At 41.7% G+C, this 18,124-nt stretch overlaps 2 protein-coding genes across 3 annotated transcripts in view; both read right to left on the bottom strand.

The window, feature by feature from the left end:
• The window catches only part of LOC115217401 (UDP-glucuronosyltransferase 1A1-like), a 29,069-nt gene that overhangs the window by 9,603 nt on the left and 1,342 nt on the right, over positions 1-18,124 (bottom strand). The window contains exon 2 of the mRNA XM_029787088.2: positions 10,581-11,639. Coding sequence (XP_029642948.2) covers positions 10,581-11,619 — 1,039 coding nt within the window. The 5' untranslated portion in view covers positions 11,620-11,639. The remainder of the gene's footprint in view (positions 1-10,580; positions 11,640-18,124) is intronic.
• Positions 1-18,124, bottom strand: part of LOC115217552 (UDP-glucuronosyltransferase 1A1-like) — a 51,415-nt gene that overhangs the window by 32,030 nt on the left and 1,261 nt on the right. Inside the window, exon 1 of one of the 2 annotated variants that reach the window (XM_029787281.2) lies at positions 2,456-2,868. The exons of the other annotated variant lie outside the window; for it this stretch is intronic. The gene's annotated coding sequence lies outside the window, so the exon portion shown is untranslated. Of the gene's footprint in view, positions 1-2,455; positions 2,869-18,124 lie in introns of those variants that run through there. 2 annotated transcript variants of the gene reach the window in all.

The following is an 18,124-nucleotide window of genomic DNA, read 5'->3' as shown; positions in this document are numbered from 1 at the left end:
ATTAAAAGTATGAAGACAGGGAAAGTCCCCGGACCATCAGGAATCACTTCAGAGATGCTCAAAATATTTTGCAGTGTTGGCTATAGCCTAGTCACCCGTATAGTTAACCAGGTGATACACAAAGGAGTCATACCCAATGACTGGTGTAGCAGCATAACAGTCAACAGCTACAAAGGTAAAGGTGATGCTTTAGATACAAATAATTACAGAGGTATCAAGCTGTTGGATCAGGTAATGAAGGTCATGGAGAGGGTCATAGCCCAACTAATTAGGGAGAGAGTCAGATTGGATAAGATGCAGTTTGGTTTCGTGCCAGGGAAAAGTACCACTGATGCTATATTTCTGGTAAGACAGCTGCAGGAGAAATACCTATTTCTTTATTACCCACCAGAGGCTAAACATAGATGGGGCTAACAAGGACAGACATAGGTATTAAGTCGATTATTTAATCGACCCCCGAAAGGATGAAAGGGAAAGTCGACCTCGGCGGAATTTGAACTCAGAACATACGGCAGAAGAAATACCGCTAGGCATTTCGCCCGGCATGCTAACGTTTCTGCCAGCTCGCCGCCTTGCAGGAGAAATACCTAGCCAAAGACAAGCCCCTGTACCTGGCTTTCGTTGACATGGAGAAAGCCTTTGACAGGGTCCCCCGATTCCTTATCTGGTGGTCAATGAGGAAACTAGGGATAGGTGAATGGTTAGTGAGAGCCGTGCAAGCCATGTACAGGGACGCTGTCAGTAAGGTGAGGGTTGGCAACGAGTACAGTGAAGAATTCAGGGTAGAGGTAGGGGTCTACCAAGGTTCAGTCCTCAGCCCCCTCCTATTTATCATAGTCCTTCAGGCAATGACGGAGGAATTCGAGACAGGATGCCCCTGGGAGCTCCTCTATGCTGATGACCTTGCTCTAATTGCTGAGTCACTATCAGAACTAGAGGAGAAGTTTCAAGTGTGGAAACAAGGATTAGAATCGAAGGGCCTTAGAGTCAATCTAGCAAAAACCAAAGTCCTAATAAGTAGAAAGGCAGGCAAACCACAAATCCCTTCAGGTAGATGGCCCTGCTCGATCTGTAGAAAATGCGTGGGTAGAAACTCTATAAGATGTACCCAGTGTAAGCTATGGACATATAAGTGGTGCAGCAGTATCAAAGGAAGGCTAACTGGGAAGATAGTTTTTGTATGTGGCAGATGCTCGGGAGCAATAAATAACACTGAAAATGTACAGAGAATAACTTCCACCACATTCCAGGGAGAAAAACTAGAAGTAGTTGATAGCTTCCGTTACCTAGGTGACCAAGTCAGTAGCGGGGGAGGGTGCTCTGAAAGTGTAGCTGCTAGAATAAGAATAGCCTGGGCAAAGTTCAGAAAGCTCCTACCTCTGCTGGTGACAAAGGGCCTCTATCTCAGAGTAAAGGGTAGACTGTATGACACATGTGTACAAACAGCCATGCTACATGGCAGTGAAACATGGGCCGTGACTGCTGAGGACATGCGTAAGCTTGCAAGGAATGAAGCCAGTATGATTCGATGGATGTGTAATGCCAGTGTCCATACACTTGAGAGGAAAGTTGGACCTAAGAAACATCAGATGTGGTGTGCAAGAGAGATGACTGCGCTGGTATGGTCATGTAATGCGAATGGATGAGGACAGATGCGTGAAAAAGTGTCACAACCTAGCAGATGAGGGAATCTGTGGAAGAGGTAGATCCAGGAAGACCTGGGATGAGGTGGTTAAGCACGACCTTCAAACATTGAACCTCACTGAGGCAATGACTAGTGACCGAGACCTTTGGAAATATGCTGTGCTTGAGAAGACCTGGCAAGCCAAATGAAACCATAATATCATGGCTTATGCCGGTAGTATGACCAGCCTACTTATGCGTTGCTTGCGAAGACCTGTTGAGGCAAGTGAAATCCCAATCAAAATCAAATTCGCTGACGTGGCCAATGACAGCACCTCCTGATGGCACCTGAGCCAGTGGAACATTAAAAGCTCCCCATGCCAGTGGCACATAAAAAGCACCATTCGAGCGTGATCATTACCAGCATCGCCTTACTGGCACTTATGCTGGTGGCACAGGAAAAACAACATTTGAGTGAGGTTGTTGCCAGTTCCACTGGACTGGCACCTGTGCAGGTGGCACATAAAAATTACCGTTTGGAGCATGGCCATCACTAGTACCACCTGACTGGCTCTCGTGCTGGTGGCACGTAAAAGCAACCGCTACACTCTCAGAGTGGTTGGCGTTAGGAAGGACATCCAGCTGTAGAAACTCTGCCAGATCAGATTGGGGTCTGGTGCAGCCTTCTGGCTTGCCAGTCCTCAGTCAAATTGTCCAATCCATGCCAGTATGGAAAGTGGACGTTAAACGATGATGATGATGATGATGATGATGTGAATAAATGAACATTGCCTTTGACAGATTGATCTAAATAGTAAAGAGTTAAACTTACCTACCTTCTCTTGGTTTTCAAGTAAGAAACTGATTGTTTATTACCACGTAGAGAGATGCAGGAACAGCTGTGTGGTTAAGGAACTTGTTTTGCAGCCACGTGATTTGGGGTTCAATCCCACTACACAGCAATTTGGGTGAGTGTCTTCTGCTATGGTCCCAGATTCACTAATGCCTTGTAAGTGAGTTTAATATGTGGAAACTGTGTGGAAACCTGCTATATACATATATATGTGTATGTGTGCATGCGCGTGTGCGTGCGTGTGTGTATATGCGTGTGTTTGTGTTTGTCCTGCCTATCTTCTGCTTGACAGTTAGTGTTTGTTTGTTTAAGCCTCTGCAATTTAGTGTCTAGTAAATGAAACTGAAAGAATAAGAACCAGCTTTGAGAATGTATGTACAGTGTGGTACTGTGTTTGAATGATTAGACTAAATTCTCCAAGGTGGTGCCCCAGCATGGCCACAGTTAAATGCTTTAATAAATAAAAGATAAAAGATAAAAGATACACCTGACATTGATTTACAGTTCGTTATCTGCCTCTTGAAATTTGAAATTAGGTAAATCAGCTTAGATATGCAGAGAGAAGTGCTGAATAACCAGGGAACTTGTTTTTGTGAATGTTTTTTTTTGTTATTTTAAAGTCACACACACACACACACACACCACCACCACCACCACACCACCCCCCACCCCCACCACCCCCACCCCACCCCGACCAACCCCCAAGCCGCCATCGCCACCGCCGCCACCACCACCGCCTCAAACTACATCACCATCTTCTTTTCAAAAAGAACACATTAGATAACAATAGTCCTGACATATGTTGAGATGGTCAAGGCTGGAGTGATTTTGATCATATGTCTGAATAACTTGAGTAGCACTGGGACTTAACAAACAACAAAAGAACAGCAACAACAGCAACAAAAGCTGTGGAGGCACAATGGCCCAGTGGTTAGGGCAGTGGACTCGCGGTCATAAGAACGCAGTTTCGATTCCCAGACCGGGCATTGTGAGTGTTTATTGAACAAAAACACCTAAGCTCCACGAGGCTCCGGCAGGGGTGGTGGCAACCCCTGTTGTACTCTTTCACCACAACTTTCTCTCACTCTTTCTTCCTACCTCTGCTACAAAGCAGAGGAACCTATTTCTTTATTACCCACAAGGGGCTAAACACAGAGGGAACAAACAAGGACAGACATAGTTATTAAGTCGACTATATCGACCCCAGTGCGTAACTGGTACTTATTTAATCGACCCCGAAAGGATGAACGGCAAAGTCGACCTCGGCGGAATTTGAACTCACAACGTAACAACAGACGAAATACGGCTACGCATTTCGCCCGGCGAGCTAACGTTTCTGCCAGCTCGCCATGGTGGAACCATGGTGTAACCCACTATGGTGTAGTAAACTTTCAGACCCTAGTCTAGATTGCGAATCCTCTGTACCCCAGGATGGTTCAGCTCTCCACCCGTTAAAAGCCACCATTTATGGAATGAGGATAACAACGTAGCTTTTGTGCATGTGCAACTGCCAGTCTATTGCATGTGGTGGGTGGATCTTCAAGTTGCAGCACACATTCTTCGTAGCTTAGAGTTGGCTCGAATTAGAGATTATTCTTTGTGGGTAATGACATGAGTCTTGATTAGAAGAAGAAGAAGAAGAAGAAGAAGAAAAGGAAAAGAAAAGGAAAAGAAAAGGAAAAGGAGAAGAAAAGGAAAAGAAAAGGAAAAGAAGAAGAAAAGGAAGAGAGAAGGTGGTGCCCCAGCATGGCCACAGTTAAATGCTTTAAATAAATAAAAGATAAAAGATAAAAGATACACCTGACATTGATTTACAGTTCGTTATCTGCCTCTTGAAATTTGAAATTAGGTAAATCAGCTTAGATATGCAGAGAGAAGTGCTGAATAACCAGGAACTTGTTTTTGTGAATGTTTTTTTTGTTATTTTAAAAGAAGAAAGAAGAAGAAAAGGAAAAGAAAAGGAAAAGAAGAAAAAGAAAATAAAAGGAAAAGAAGAAAAAAAGAAGAAGAAAAGAAGAGAAGAAAAGGAAAAGAAGAAGAAAAGGAAAAAAGAAGAAAAGGAAAAGAAGAAGAAGAAGAAGAAAGAAAAAAAGAAGAAAAGGAAAAGAAGAAGAAAAGGAAAAGAAGAAGAAAAGGAAAAGAAAAAGAAAAAGAAAAGAAAAAGAAAACGAAGAAGAAGCAACAGCAGCTGCCGGATTGACAACAACAGCGGTGGTGGTAGCAGTGACCTGAAATCAAATTCTGCAGAAGTTGATTCTATTATTTTCTGTCAGAGCATGAGTAGTCATCATTAAGAAACACACAAAAGCCGTTTGATTCACTTCAGTGAACAGGTCGCGGATTTTAGCGACGAAAATATTTTGACAAATTAAACTTAAATGTTGAAGTGAATCGAACGGCTTTTGTGTGTTTCTTAAATGGCTTACAAACACCTTCCACGCTGCAATTGTTATATAAATATATTCATACATATAAGAATTTTTTGCGTAATGAGATAAAAAACCAAGGCTGTATAGATATTAGAGCATTTTTAGATAAATGCTCTATCTATAACCTTCTATCTAAAAATGCTCTAATATCTACACAGCCTTGGGTTTTTTTATCTCATTATGCAAAAAATTCTTATATACATACACTGACATAGAACCAACGTTGAACCCTTTATTTGCAATATTACCGAATCTGGAACTTAACTATGGTCTGTCTATAGCACTTATTCAGCATTACCTGACACCTTTGGGTCTCAATGACACCGCTTTCTCTTATATATGTGTGTGTATGTATGTATATATATATATACATATATATAACGGGAAGCTTTATGAAAATAGACAAAAGACGAAGGAAGTTTTATGGAAATAAACAAAAGACGAAGGCAGGTGGAATACAAACAAACAATTGTATTAGTATGGCGCTCAGGAAATATAAATAAAACAAGTCTTTAACGTTTCGAGCCTACGCTCTTCAACAGAAAGATACACAGAGAAAAAACACAGAAAGAAGGAGAGAAAAAATATGCGTGCAGAAGCTAGCGAATCAACATGGCGATCTGATTTCGGACAGAAGTCAAAGATCAAACATGAGACGCAAGAGCGAAATTAGGGGAGATAATAGGGTTGAATGACCTCACTCCAACATAAGAGTGTGTGTGTGTGTGTATGAGAAGAGTGTGTGTGTGTGTGTGTGTATGAGAGAGTATTAGTGCGTATGAGAGGTCTGGACGTGTGTATGTATATATGATGTGATGTGTAAAGTCGTATGGTGTAGTGTAGAGAGAGGAGAGGAGGGGGAGGTAAGGGGGGATAGGGGAGGTGGTGAGGGGGGAGAAGAGGAGGGGGAAGGGGAAGGGGGAGAAGGAAGAGGAGGGGAGAAGGAAGGGGAGGAGAAGAGGAGGGGAGAGGAGGAGGGAAGATAGAGGGAGAGGGGGAGAGAGAGAGAAGGGGAGTGAGGGAGCAGAGAGAAAGAGGGAAGGGGAAGAGGGAAGAAGGAGGGAGGGAGAAAGAGGGAAGAAGGGAAGAGGAGTAGGGGTGAAAGGATGAAGGACTGAAGAGAAGTAGGGGTCGGGGGGAGGTTAGATGAGGAGGGGGGAGAGTTGAGACCAAATGGCGTATAAGAGCGAAGAGAGAAGATTAATTCCTGTTCACGGCGCAAACGGGAATCCGGATGGCCTCTGTGTAAGGACAAACCGAACACAGACAGGTGTTGCAAGGAGTGACCGATGGAGCAGAAATGGCGTGAGACCGGTGTGTCGTTCGCAAGGCGGATATCACGAAGGTGTTCCGCGAACCGGTCAGCCAAGCGGCGTCCCGTTTGTCCGATGTACAGGGAATGGCAGAGAGAGCAAGAGACGCAATTAGATAATATTGCTGGAGGTGCAGGTGAAGGAGTTGATGATGCGATAGGGTCGATGATGGGTGCCAGTGAGGAGAGTGGTGTTGGAGAGGTAAGGGCAAGTGCGGCAACGTGGGCGGGAGCAGGGGAACGAGCCAGGTTGGGAGGTAGGGTCAGGGAAGGAGCTATGGACCAAAAGGTCTCGAAGGTTATGGGCTCGTTTGAAATAGGGGAGGGGTCGGTTAGGGAAGAGGTGTGAAGTGGACGGGTCGGACTGGAGATGACGGAAAGCTCGAAGAATGGTGCGTTGGAGAGGTAGGGTCGTGGGGTGGTAAGTGAGGGGAAAAGGGAGGCGGGAGACTACAGGGCGGGTTCGGGGAGAGAGAGCAGATACACGGTCCACGGAACGTGCTCTGGCAAGGGCGGTGTGGATAGTGGTGAGGGGGTATCCAGGTAGGATGAAGTGGTGAGCCATACGTTAAGACTGAGTCTCAAAGTCATGGTCGTCACTACAGAGCCTACGTAGACGGAGGAATTGGGAATAGGGGATGGAAAGCTTGGTGTGTTCTGGGTGGGAGGAAGAGAAGTTGAGGTATGAGTGTGAGTCTGTGTGTTTGTAGTGAATGGAGGTGGTAAGAGTGGAGTGAAGAATGCTAACCGAAATGTCGAGGAAGGAGACAGAGGTGTAGGAGATAGTGGAAGTGAAGTGGAGGGCTGGATGGAAAGATTGAACGAAAGAGAGGAGGGAATCTAGATGTTCACGGGAGAGTGAGGTGGCACCGAAAATGTCGTCAATGTAACGACCATATAGTTCAGGAGTGGGACCAGTGAAATTAGAGAATATTTGGGCCTCAACATAGCCAACGAACAGGTTCGCATAGTTGGGGCCCATTCGCGTTCCCATGGCCACTCCCGAGACCTGATGGTAGAACTCGCCCGTGAACGAGAAGCAGTTAAGAGTAAGGACAAGTTCGGCCAGACGAATGAGTGTGGAGGTGTTAGGCTCAGGGTTGGAGCGGAGGTCAAGAAAGTGTTGAAGTGCCTGCAGTCCTTCGTGGTGAGGGATAACGGTATAGAGGCTCTGAATGCCCATAGTAAAAAGGATTTTGGAGGAGCCGGGAGGAAAGGAGAAAGAGTTGAAAAGCCGGAGAGCATGGTTGGTATCGTGGATGTGGGAGGGAAGAGATGCCACTAGGGGGGCAAGGACACGGTCGAGGTATTTAAAGATGAGCTCCGTGGGGCAGTTACAGGCGGAGACGATGGGGCGGCCAGGGTTGTTGGGTTTGTGGATTTTGGGGAGGAAGTAAATGGTGGGGGTACGTGGGGTTCGCACAATTAGGTTGGATGCGGTGTGGGGGATGCAGGAGGACGAGATGAGGTCGTGGACAGTAGAGGATACCGTCTGTTGGTAGCTACGTGTGGGGTTAGAGGACAGAGGAGAGTAGAAGGAGGTGTCATTGAGTTGGCGGAGAGCCTATATATACACACAATAGGCTTCTTTCAGTTTCCATCTATGAAATCCACATACAAAGCTTTGGTCAGCCTGAGGCTATAGTAGAATACATCCTAGATTCCACGCAGTGGAACTGAACCCAGGACCATGTGGTTGGGAAGCAAGTTTCTTACCACACAGCCATGCCTGTGCTAACACCATTAAAGGAATCACATCTTATTTGCACCTCATCACTATATAATAATGCTTACAAATTTTAGTACAAGGCCCGGCCAGCAATTTTGTGGAAGAGAACAATTACTTTGACCCCAATGCTTAACTGGTACTTATTTTAAGGCCCCGTGCCCCCAAAAGAATGAAGGACAAAATCAACCTTGGCAGTATTTGAACTCAGAATGTAAAGATAGGTGAAATGCTGCTTAGCATTTTTGCACAACAGGCTTAACAATTCTGCTAGCTCACTGCCTTTCATCTCTATATAATAATGAAAATAAATGCGCCCTTTTAAAGCCTAGCCAGGCTCGTGAGCCCGGTTTCCCGGTTTCTATGGCGTATGTGATCCCCAGCTGGATGGGACGCCAGTCCATCACAGCGTTACTCATTTTTGCCAGCTGAGTGGACTGGAGCAACGTGAAATGAAGTGTTTTGCTCAAGAACACGCGTCGCCCGATCCAGGAATCGAAACCACAATCTTACGATCATGATGCTGACACCCTAACCACTAAGCCATGCGCCTCCACCTCTCTATATAGTATTGGGTTCAAATTTTAGCACAAGGCCAGCAATATTTAGGGGGTTAGGTAAGTCAATTACATGGGCCTCAGTGCTCAACTGGTACGTATTTTAATGACACTGAAATGATGAAAGATAAGGTTGACCTTGGCAGAATTTGAACTCAGACCATAAAGATGGACGAAATACTGTTAAGAAATTTTGCCTGACATGCTAATGGTTCTGTTAATTTAACGTCCGTTTTCCATGCTAGCATGGGTTGGACGGTTCAACCAGGGTCTGGTAAGCCATGGAGGCTGCACCAGGCTCCAGTCTGATTTGGCAGTGTTTCTACAGCTGGATGCCCTTCCTAACGCCAACCACTCCATGAGTGTAGTGGGTGCTTTTTACGTGCCTCCGGCACAGGGGCCAGAGAGGGCTGGCAAACGGCCACGATCGGTTGGTGCTTTTTACGTGTCACCGACACGGACGTCAGTCAGGCGATGTTAGTAACTGCTACGCTTGAATGGTGGTTTTATGTGTCACCAGCACTGGTGTCTAGCTGATATAAATGCTGGTTGCTTGATTTCTCCAGTCATGCTTTACATTGTATAGAGTGAAGAGAGAGAGGGAGAGAGAGTATAATAGAGATACAGAGAGAGATAGTAGAAGAGGTGCAGGACGAGTGCATGTACTGGGCTTGGTGGCAGGCAATGAATAAAGGAAAGCTAAACATGGTGAGAGAGAAAGAATCATAGAAAACAGGAAGGAAGAGAGGGAGTAAATGAGGTAGTAGTAATGGGGTGAATTTAACGAAATGAGAAATGTGTTTTATTTAATAATATTATAAGGTAATACATATTTGCTTTTTGAAAATTAAATATTCATAGGCGCAGGAGTGACTGTGTGGTAAGTAGCTTGCTAACCAACCACATGGTTCCGGGTTCAATCCCACTGCGTGGCACCTAGGGCAAGTGTCTTCTGCTATAGCCCCGGGCCGACCAATGCATTGTGAGTGGATTTGGTAGACGGAAACTGAAAGAAGCCTGTCGTATATATGTATATATATATATATATATACATATATATATATATGTATGTGTGTTTGTGTGTCTGTGTTTGTCCCCCTAGCATTGCTTGACAACCGATGCTGGTGTGTTTACGTCCCCCTTACTTAGCGGTTCGGCAAAAGGGACCGATAGAATAAGTACTGGGCTTACAAAAGAATAAGTCCCAGGGTCGAGTTGCTCGATTAAAGGCGGTGCTCCAGCATGGCCGCAGTCAAATGACTGAAACAAGTAAAAGAGTAAAAGAGTAAAGAGTATAGATGCACATATGGCTGTGTGGTAAAAAGCTTGTTTTCCAGCCATAAGATTCTGGGTTTGGTCCCAATGTATTATGCTGTGAAAACTTTGGAAAAGACACAAAAGAAAGACAATTTTATTCTTTCTAATAAATTTGCAAAATTTTTTTACCAAGGAAAAAAATCTCTTTATTGAAAAGTAATGGTTTGAAATTTTGTATAGAATTGTAAAGATTAATGGCTTAAACATTTTTTTTAATGAAATATTATCAGGTGGATATTTTGTATGATTAACCAGATACAATATTAATGAAATTAATCAAGCTTAATATTTTTCTTTGTAAAATGTAAATAACATTTTCGAATGACAATACTCATCATTAATGTTAAAATAATGAAAATCATAAATATTACTAAATATATATCCAGCATGAAATATTGATAAAGTGGCATAGTTTGACAAGAAGATCTTAAATGATCTCCACCGTATTTTATTACGTGGTCTATATACCTCGCACCTTTAGCTGCTGGGTGTTCTGGTTGTGACCGATATATTTCACTTGCAATTTTTATTTTAGCTTTATATTTTGGATTCTCAATCAGTTCATTTATATTTGATACAAGTTCGTCTTTACTGTAATTAAACAAATCCATTGATATACCATATCCCTTGATGTGTATTCGATGTCCATTATGATATTGTTCGGCAAATACTGGGAATCCGAGCATTGGAACTCCATGATAAAGAGCTTCAAACTGACCATTATTTCCACAATGTGTAATGAAGAGTTTTGTTTTTGAATGACCCAAAAGATCATTTTGTGGCAACCATTTTGTGACAAAGATGTTTGGTGCCAATTGTTTTGCATCTGGCCGTTTCCAAACGACGCTATATTTTATTTCTTGAAATGCCAGTTCCATCTTTGCAATGACTTCCTTTGGTAACTCTTCCAAAAAACTTCCAAACGAAACAACGATAATCCCATGATTAGATTCATCGACAAATTTACGTAAGTCCCCTTTCAATGCAGAAGCTGGTCGGGTTGAAATTCCACCGATGGATACGACATTAGGAAGTGTCGGAATTGGATAGTCCAGTACTGTGTCTGTCTCAATCAGATATAAATCAGCTTGCTGCATCAAACTCGTAAAAGTTATATCAGGCTTTTGTGGAGCAAACGTTTTAACACTTTTCTGTGGAGCTCCATTTAGTCGTCTGAAATATGCAGACATCGTTACGAAACTGTTTTCAAGTCTGTCGTAGAAATTCATTTTATCTGAGTTAATAAGTCCCTGGTGAGGAAATGTTGACGGCAGCCAGGGTGTTCGACTGATAGCATAATGTTGAAAATTAAGTCCTTGAAATACATATGGAATAGATAATCTGTATGGTATGATAGCCAGACAGTTACTCATAAACACATAATCTATCACTGCGATTGTGGCATTGACAGCTTTCAATGACTGAAACCAATCTTCATCGAATAATAAGTTATCACAAATAACGTCCATGATTTCTTGAAGCTGCTTAAATGTTACATTTGAATCTTTATAAAGTAGCTGCATTCCCTTTTCCGTAAATGTCAGAAGGTTTGGGTCACTTTTCATTTGCATAATTTTTACTCCTTTGTATGTCTTGAAATGCTCAACGAGGTCTTCGGTAATGGGCAAGTAACTTGTATGAGAAAATTTACTCAGTTCTCTGCCCATAGAAGCCAAAGCCTGTACATGACTAAAGAGGGGCCACGACAGTAGAAGTACGTTGTCAGCCTCAGCAACTTTATTCTTGTTCCAAAATGCCAGAAGTAGTATGCTGCTAAATAGAATTTTCCGCATCATAGTCATTTTGCAACTTCTTCAAATATCTGAAGGTATTAATAAAACATAATAATTATTATTACTAAAAATTATTGAAAAAAACAAAAAAACCCACAACGATATAAATAAATGAGAAAGGAACAAACCTAGGATCTTTTCGGTTTGACCGGCTGTTTTTAAAAATAATATCCACGTAACTAAACACTTTTAAACTTCGTATATTGGTAGAATGTGTTTAAAAAACATCTTTTTCTCTTGGCTTTATTGAGAAAATTCTATAGTTTGTAAGATATTTGTTGTTTTTTTTCTTCAATTTCTGCAATTTCAACCAATCAGTGATGTCTATTGAGGTGAAAACATTCTGTGCCGTATGAATTTGTCCTTCGTTTAAGAAACAGATTGGGTTTATTTACATTTCTGAAGAAAAAAAGATACCCTTCCCCCCACCCCTAACCCTAATCCTAACTAACCCTAAACCTAAAACAGATTGAAATGCAATAGATCGATACTAGGGTCATAATTATGGGTGACAATTTCATATGACACCGCAAGAAAAAACTGCCGGTCAAACCGAAAAGATCCCAAACCTATTTCAACATTTTAGTCATACAAGAGCTTAATCATGAATCGAGGAGATTGCAAAGTCATTCTGTTATGATAGAAAGGGGAAGATCAAGAAATGTTGCAGCATGCATCGATTGATAGCATTATCATAAATAGCTATTATCAGTATTATCTTTATTAAGCAAAACCGTTAGAGCTTCAGGAAAACTGCCTTGCAGTATTTCTTCCAGCTGTTTACACTTTGAGTTCAAATTCTTAGCTGGCTGAACGCTGTGGCTGCCCATTGTTGAAAGCGTGTCAGTCCTCTATTCAACTTCGCTCACAAGGTGTGGGTCAACTCAATTCATATCTATGTGTATACGTAGGTATGCGTATGTATGAGTGCATCCCCGCTATCGGCACTATTTGTTAGTAAACAGTATGAACTGCGAAGGCGGATACGCACAATGTGTATCACTCCGCTGTATATCGACAGTTCGAAAACAGGTTAAGCAAAATAAACACGTAAAACAATAACAATGCCTTCATTGAGTTGTCTATCACCCCATCACGAACGAAACAATGCATAACACAAGGCTATGGAAAATGACATTTGTCATGTGACAGAGTTCCAGTTAGTTACACACCTGCAAACATGCATAGTATGTGTGTGTGTGTGTGTGTACATGTTTGTGAGTGAGCATGTGTGCATGTTGCACTTTGCGTCTGTTTACAGTGGACCCTCTCTGAGAATCATGAGCTACAATCAGCGGTACCATTGAACAAACCAGTTGCTTTGTGCTTTTCAAGATGTGTGGCAATAAGTTCCTTTACTTGAAAAACAGGTAAAGGTTAGCAATAGGAAGAGCATCCAGCTGTAAAAAAATGCCTCAATAATATGCTCATTTAACATAGAGGTAAAAATAAAACAGACTTAAAAACAAATGCAGGGCATCCAGTTTATGAAAATATTGGCTATGCTTTTATGGTTGTTCTCTGCAGTTGATATGTGTTTTTGTTGCTGCTTTAGGGCAGTGAGCTGGCAGAATCGTTACCAGTTTGGACATAAATACTAAGTGACGTTTCTTCCAGCTCTTTATATTCTGAGCTCAAATGCTGCCAACGCTAACTTTGCCATTCAATAATTTGGGGGTTGATAAAACAAACACCTGTTGAGCACTATGGTCGATATAATTGTCTTCCCACTCCACTAAAAATTGCTGGCATTGTGCCAAAATTAGAATTGTTTCCTCTGCCTTGGTGAAGGCGGAGGTATTGTTTTCAGTTGTGTTTGTCTGTGGACAAGATATCTCAAGAACCGCTGGATGGATTCAGATGAAACTTTCGAGGATGTTTGGCCTCGTGACTGCCACGAACTGATTAGATTTTGGGATCGACCTGGTACTGGACAAGGATTCTGGATTATTTTTCCTGTGTTTTTACTTAATTTTTGAGAAATGTCACGTTCATTTTTACTATTCTTGTTTGAGAGAGCAGTCGAGTTTATTTCAGATATTCTCATTTTAAAAATCCTCTCTGGCTAATCGTTGAGAGGACGTCAGTGTTGCCTTGGCACAGGTTTGCTCTCTGTGAGTGCTTTTGTTATTATTATTATTATTATTATTATTATTATTATTATTATTATTATTATTATTAAGGTGGTGAGCGGATAGAATCATTTGTGTATCAGACAAAATGCTTAGCAGCGTTTCTTCCAGCTCTTGAATTTTTCAATTTACTGTTGCTTTCAAATATATTTTTTCATAAGAAATGGGTGTTACTTTGGCATGTGATCTACAGGCGAGATTACTTGAGGTTACTTTTAAAATTATTTTGTACATATGTAGCGAATCTTGCAGGCATGAAGTGGATTCGATCCACCATAGCCAAATTTATATTAACACTGCAACAGAACTTTTCCCACGGTGGAACAATGGTTTTCCTCTGACAGCAGTTTTACATTTGCCAGATTGCCTTTAGCTAGGCCGAAATAATGTCTTCACCACTTGACCCTTTCTAACCTCTTCTACTTTACCAAAAAGCTAGAGTAGAGATAACAAGACCACCAACTAAATCTATTGTTTTCTATGATATATCTATCCTTCTGGATAGTTATATAAGCCAGCACATCCCAAGCAAAAATCAGTTCTTCACAGTTGGTGACGACTCAACGAAGTCTGGCTGACCAGCTAGAACATTGGTCAGAGGGAGAAATGAAGTTTACTGTCAGCAACTATGAGACAACCCCCTACAATTCTCACTAGCTCTAATTCTGTTCTCTTACAACATGATTCTATCTGTCTCAGCAATTACTACTAAACAATGAAGAGGACACAAGCACAAACTTTACTTCTCATGCTTTTGGCTTTATCATAACCTGCTCGTCGAGGCAAGGTATCGTAACGGTAAATAAATATTTCCTTAAAACTTCATGCATTGTTCATCTTTCACATATTACCGTATGCAATAATAACAACAAATTTTTATCATCACAACAGCTGACTTCGACACTTAACCATATTGTTTACAAATCAATTTCTCCCGTTACAATTGGTGACTCCAACAAAATAATAACGTTTACCAAACAATTAAAACCGTTACATATACTTAGCATTGTAAATGTAATTTTTCAAAACCAGCTAAAGGAAATGTCCTCTTGGGGTTAAAAAATCGCAGTAGAGTCCGCTCAAACGGATAGCCATGTTAAAGTAGGGCTTTAAAGGCTCCCTGCAACTTTTTATTTCGAGGCCCCATCTCTTCAATCAAAATTCATAATCCACGTACCTTTTATTCATAGCTATATTTTACTTTATTCTATCTGAAGTTCAATATTTCTCGTTATCCTAAAGAACATCTTTAAAAGTACAAGTTAAATTTATTTAGGGCTGGAACTACCATATTATTTCATGCTTAGGAAGACCAATATTTAATAGGGTTGAATATTTATTCAATGGACTCACAAATATCAAACAACTGTGAAGTATAGTTGTCTCAGCTTTTGTATGCGAAGGAATTTATTCAAGAACATTAAAATACAGAAAATTTTCTGTCCAAAACAAAATCAAACTATTTCAAATAATATATTTTTGAAAAACATATGTGAATGTTCTCGAAGAGTTGATAAGAGTCGAAAAAGCCTTTTTTAAATTCTATAATTCACTGTTAGCTGTTGCGATTGGATAGACAATACTACCATTCAAATTAAAGTCTAAATACTAGAGATGCAAAATATGAAGAAATCACAAATTCGAAGGAAAATAGTACCTTGCAAAATAAAATTCCTCGATCACAAACTAGTTACAACTGAAGAATTGAGATGCTTGGTGACAATGAGCGAACAATATTTGGTTCCCTATATATCACACACACGAACTTCTGCCTTGTTTTTGGTACAGAAAGAATTTTGTCACCAGTTTTCATTGCCTTGGAATTCAAAGGCCACTGTTCCGGGTACAAAGTGACAGCTTTTCAAAATAATATATATATACAGAGAGGGAGAGAGATGAAGAGAGCCGTGTGTGTGTTTGGTACACCTCTCTCTCTCTCTCCTCTCTTTAGCCAACATCTTACGGGTTTTTAGAAATTGAAAAGTAAAGTAAAAAGTAACCTAAAGTAATTTCCCTCGTACACCACACGCCAAAATAATATCAAGGAATATTTCCTTTCTGTATTTTAATACTGGCGTAATAGCTTCCAAAAATTCAACAATTAAAAAAGGAAAATCATTAATAATATCATTTAATACACTTTCTCGGGACATCCCAGTCTATTTTTGCAAGTCCCCGGATTATTTTGGCTTACAACAGCAGTTAGATATATATTTCTTTATTGCCCACAAGGGGCTAAACATAGAGGGGACAAACAAGGACAGACAAAGGGATTAAGTCGATTACATCTACCCCAGTGAGTAACTGGTACTTATTTAATTGATCCCGAAAGGATAAAAGGCAAAGTTGACCTCGGCGGAATTTGAACTCAGAACGTAGCGGCAGACGAAATACCTATTTCTTTATTGCCCACAAGGGGCTAAACACAGAGGGGACAAACAAGGACAGACAAACGAATTAAGTCGATTACACCGACCCCAGTGCGAAACTGGTACTTTATTTATCGACCCCGATAGGATGAAAGGCAAAGTCGACTTCGGCGGAACTTGAACTCAGAACGTAACGGCAGAAGATATACCTATTTCTTTACTACCCACAAGGGACTAAACACAGAGAGGACAAACAAGGACAGACAAACGGATTAAGTCGATTACATTGACCCCAGTGCGTAACCGGTACTTATTTAATCGACTCCGAAAGGATGAAAGGCAAAGTTGACCTCGGCGGAATTTGAACTCAGAACGTAACGGCAGACGAAATACCTATTTCTTTATTGCCCACAAGGGGCTAAACGCAGAGGGGACAAACAAGGACAGAGAAACGTATTAAGTCGATTACATCGACTCCAGTGCGGCGGATGAAAGGCAAAGTTGACCTCGGCGGAATTTGAACTCAGAACGTAGCGGTAGACGAAATACCTATTTCTTTATTACCCACAAGGGGCTAAACACAGAGGGAACAAACAAGGACAGACATAGGTATTAAGTCGATTACATCGACCCCAGTTCGTAACTGGTACTTAATTTATCGACCCCGAAAGGATGAAAGGCAAAGTCGACCTCGGCGGAATTTGAACTCAGAACGTAGCGGTAGACGAAATACCGCTACGCATTTCGCCCGGCGTGCTAACGTTTCTGCCAGCTCGCCGTCTCTGCAGTTAGATATACCTAAGACCAAAGGTCGCCATTTCGTTAAAAACAGCATGCATTTTAAAGAAAGTTATGAGGAAACTAAAGTCGGAGGTGGCGAGTAGAATTCTGCAGTTATTTTGAATTTAGGAGCGTAACAGTGAGGATATCCTTAGAACTGATTTTTTTCTCTTTTGCATGAGTTGTAAACCTGTAAATTTTATTTGTGAAATAGTTTTGTCACAGCATACTTAATTACATAAATATTCCACATTAAAATATAAATCCCAAACAAAAGAAAATATAATCATGGCAATCTTTCGTCTCTAGTAGACCTTTCCGTCGATTTCCGTAAAAAAATTTTTTTTTTTACATATGGGCTTGCGGGAACTTTTGAAGTAATGAGAGCGAAAGAGACTAAGAGAAAGCGATTGTATGACGAGGGAAGTTCTTTTGAAGTTACCGTGCATGGGACGCATTGATGTACATGTGTGTGTGTATGTGTGTGTTTGATGGGGTGTGGGAGACAGACAGTATGTTGTGTAAATCGACGGAAAGGTCTACTAGAGACGAAAGATCGCCATAATCATGAGCGAAGAAAGAAAGAAAACATCAATTTAGCACTTAATGCATCAATTGGTCGCGCACAATAAGGGTTAACGGGACTTGGTGAAGCAAGCCAACACGATCACGGCATCACGTGGGTGATGGGCGAGGTTACAGCGTTGGAAATGCCAAGTGTCTTCACGAGCATCACCCGACGTCTCGGTAAGGCGAGAGCCACTAACGATGACAAGAACTTCGTTGTCAGCGGTCCAGCTCCAAACATCTCAAACGCCAAAGGCTGGAAGAAATGGTTCCACCAAGTCCCGATACTTTAGGATTTTGTTCCGTTCGGCTACCGAAGCAGTGATCCTCCCTTTTACAGCAGCATCCAGGATGTTGAAGGGAACAAAGGAGTCACCAACTGTGATGCCCCCAGAGGAGGCACCTATCTCTTACGCATGGGACAAAGCGTAAGACCACCTGGTCTCTTCCCATCACTTCTGGATAATTCCGCCGGCTCCAGAACTGAGGAAATATTAGCCTGAGCTATGGCCCCTTTAATGGTCAGGTTTAGCTTGATGTGACGAACGAAATGACCGGCATTTAGGCGACAAGACAAACCATGAAGGCCTATCACAGTGACATCTCAATCCCCCACAGACGTCGGCTTCCACTCTGAATGCAATCATCCAGATTAAGCTGACTGCC

Source organism: Octopus sinensis, linkage group LG11 (genome assembly GCF_006345805.1).
Source record: "Octopus sinensis linkage group LG11, ASM634580v1, whole genome shotgun sequence".
Classification (NCBI taxonomy): domain Eukaryota; kingdom Metazoa; phylum Mollusca; class Cephalopoda; order Octopoda; family Octopodidae; genus Octopus; species Octopus sinensis.
The sequence above is the reverse complement of the archived record's forward strand: the minus strand, read 5'-3'. Positions and strand labels throughout refer to the sequence as shown.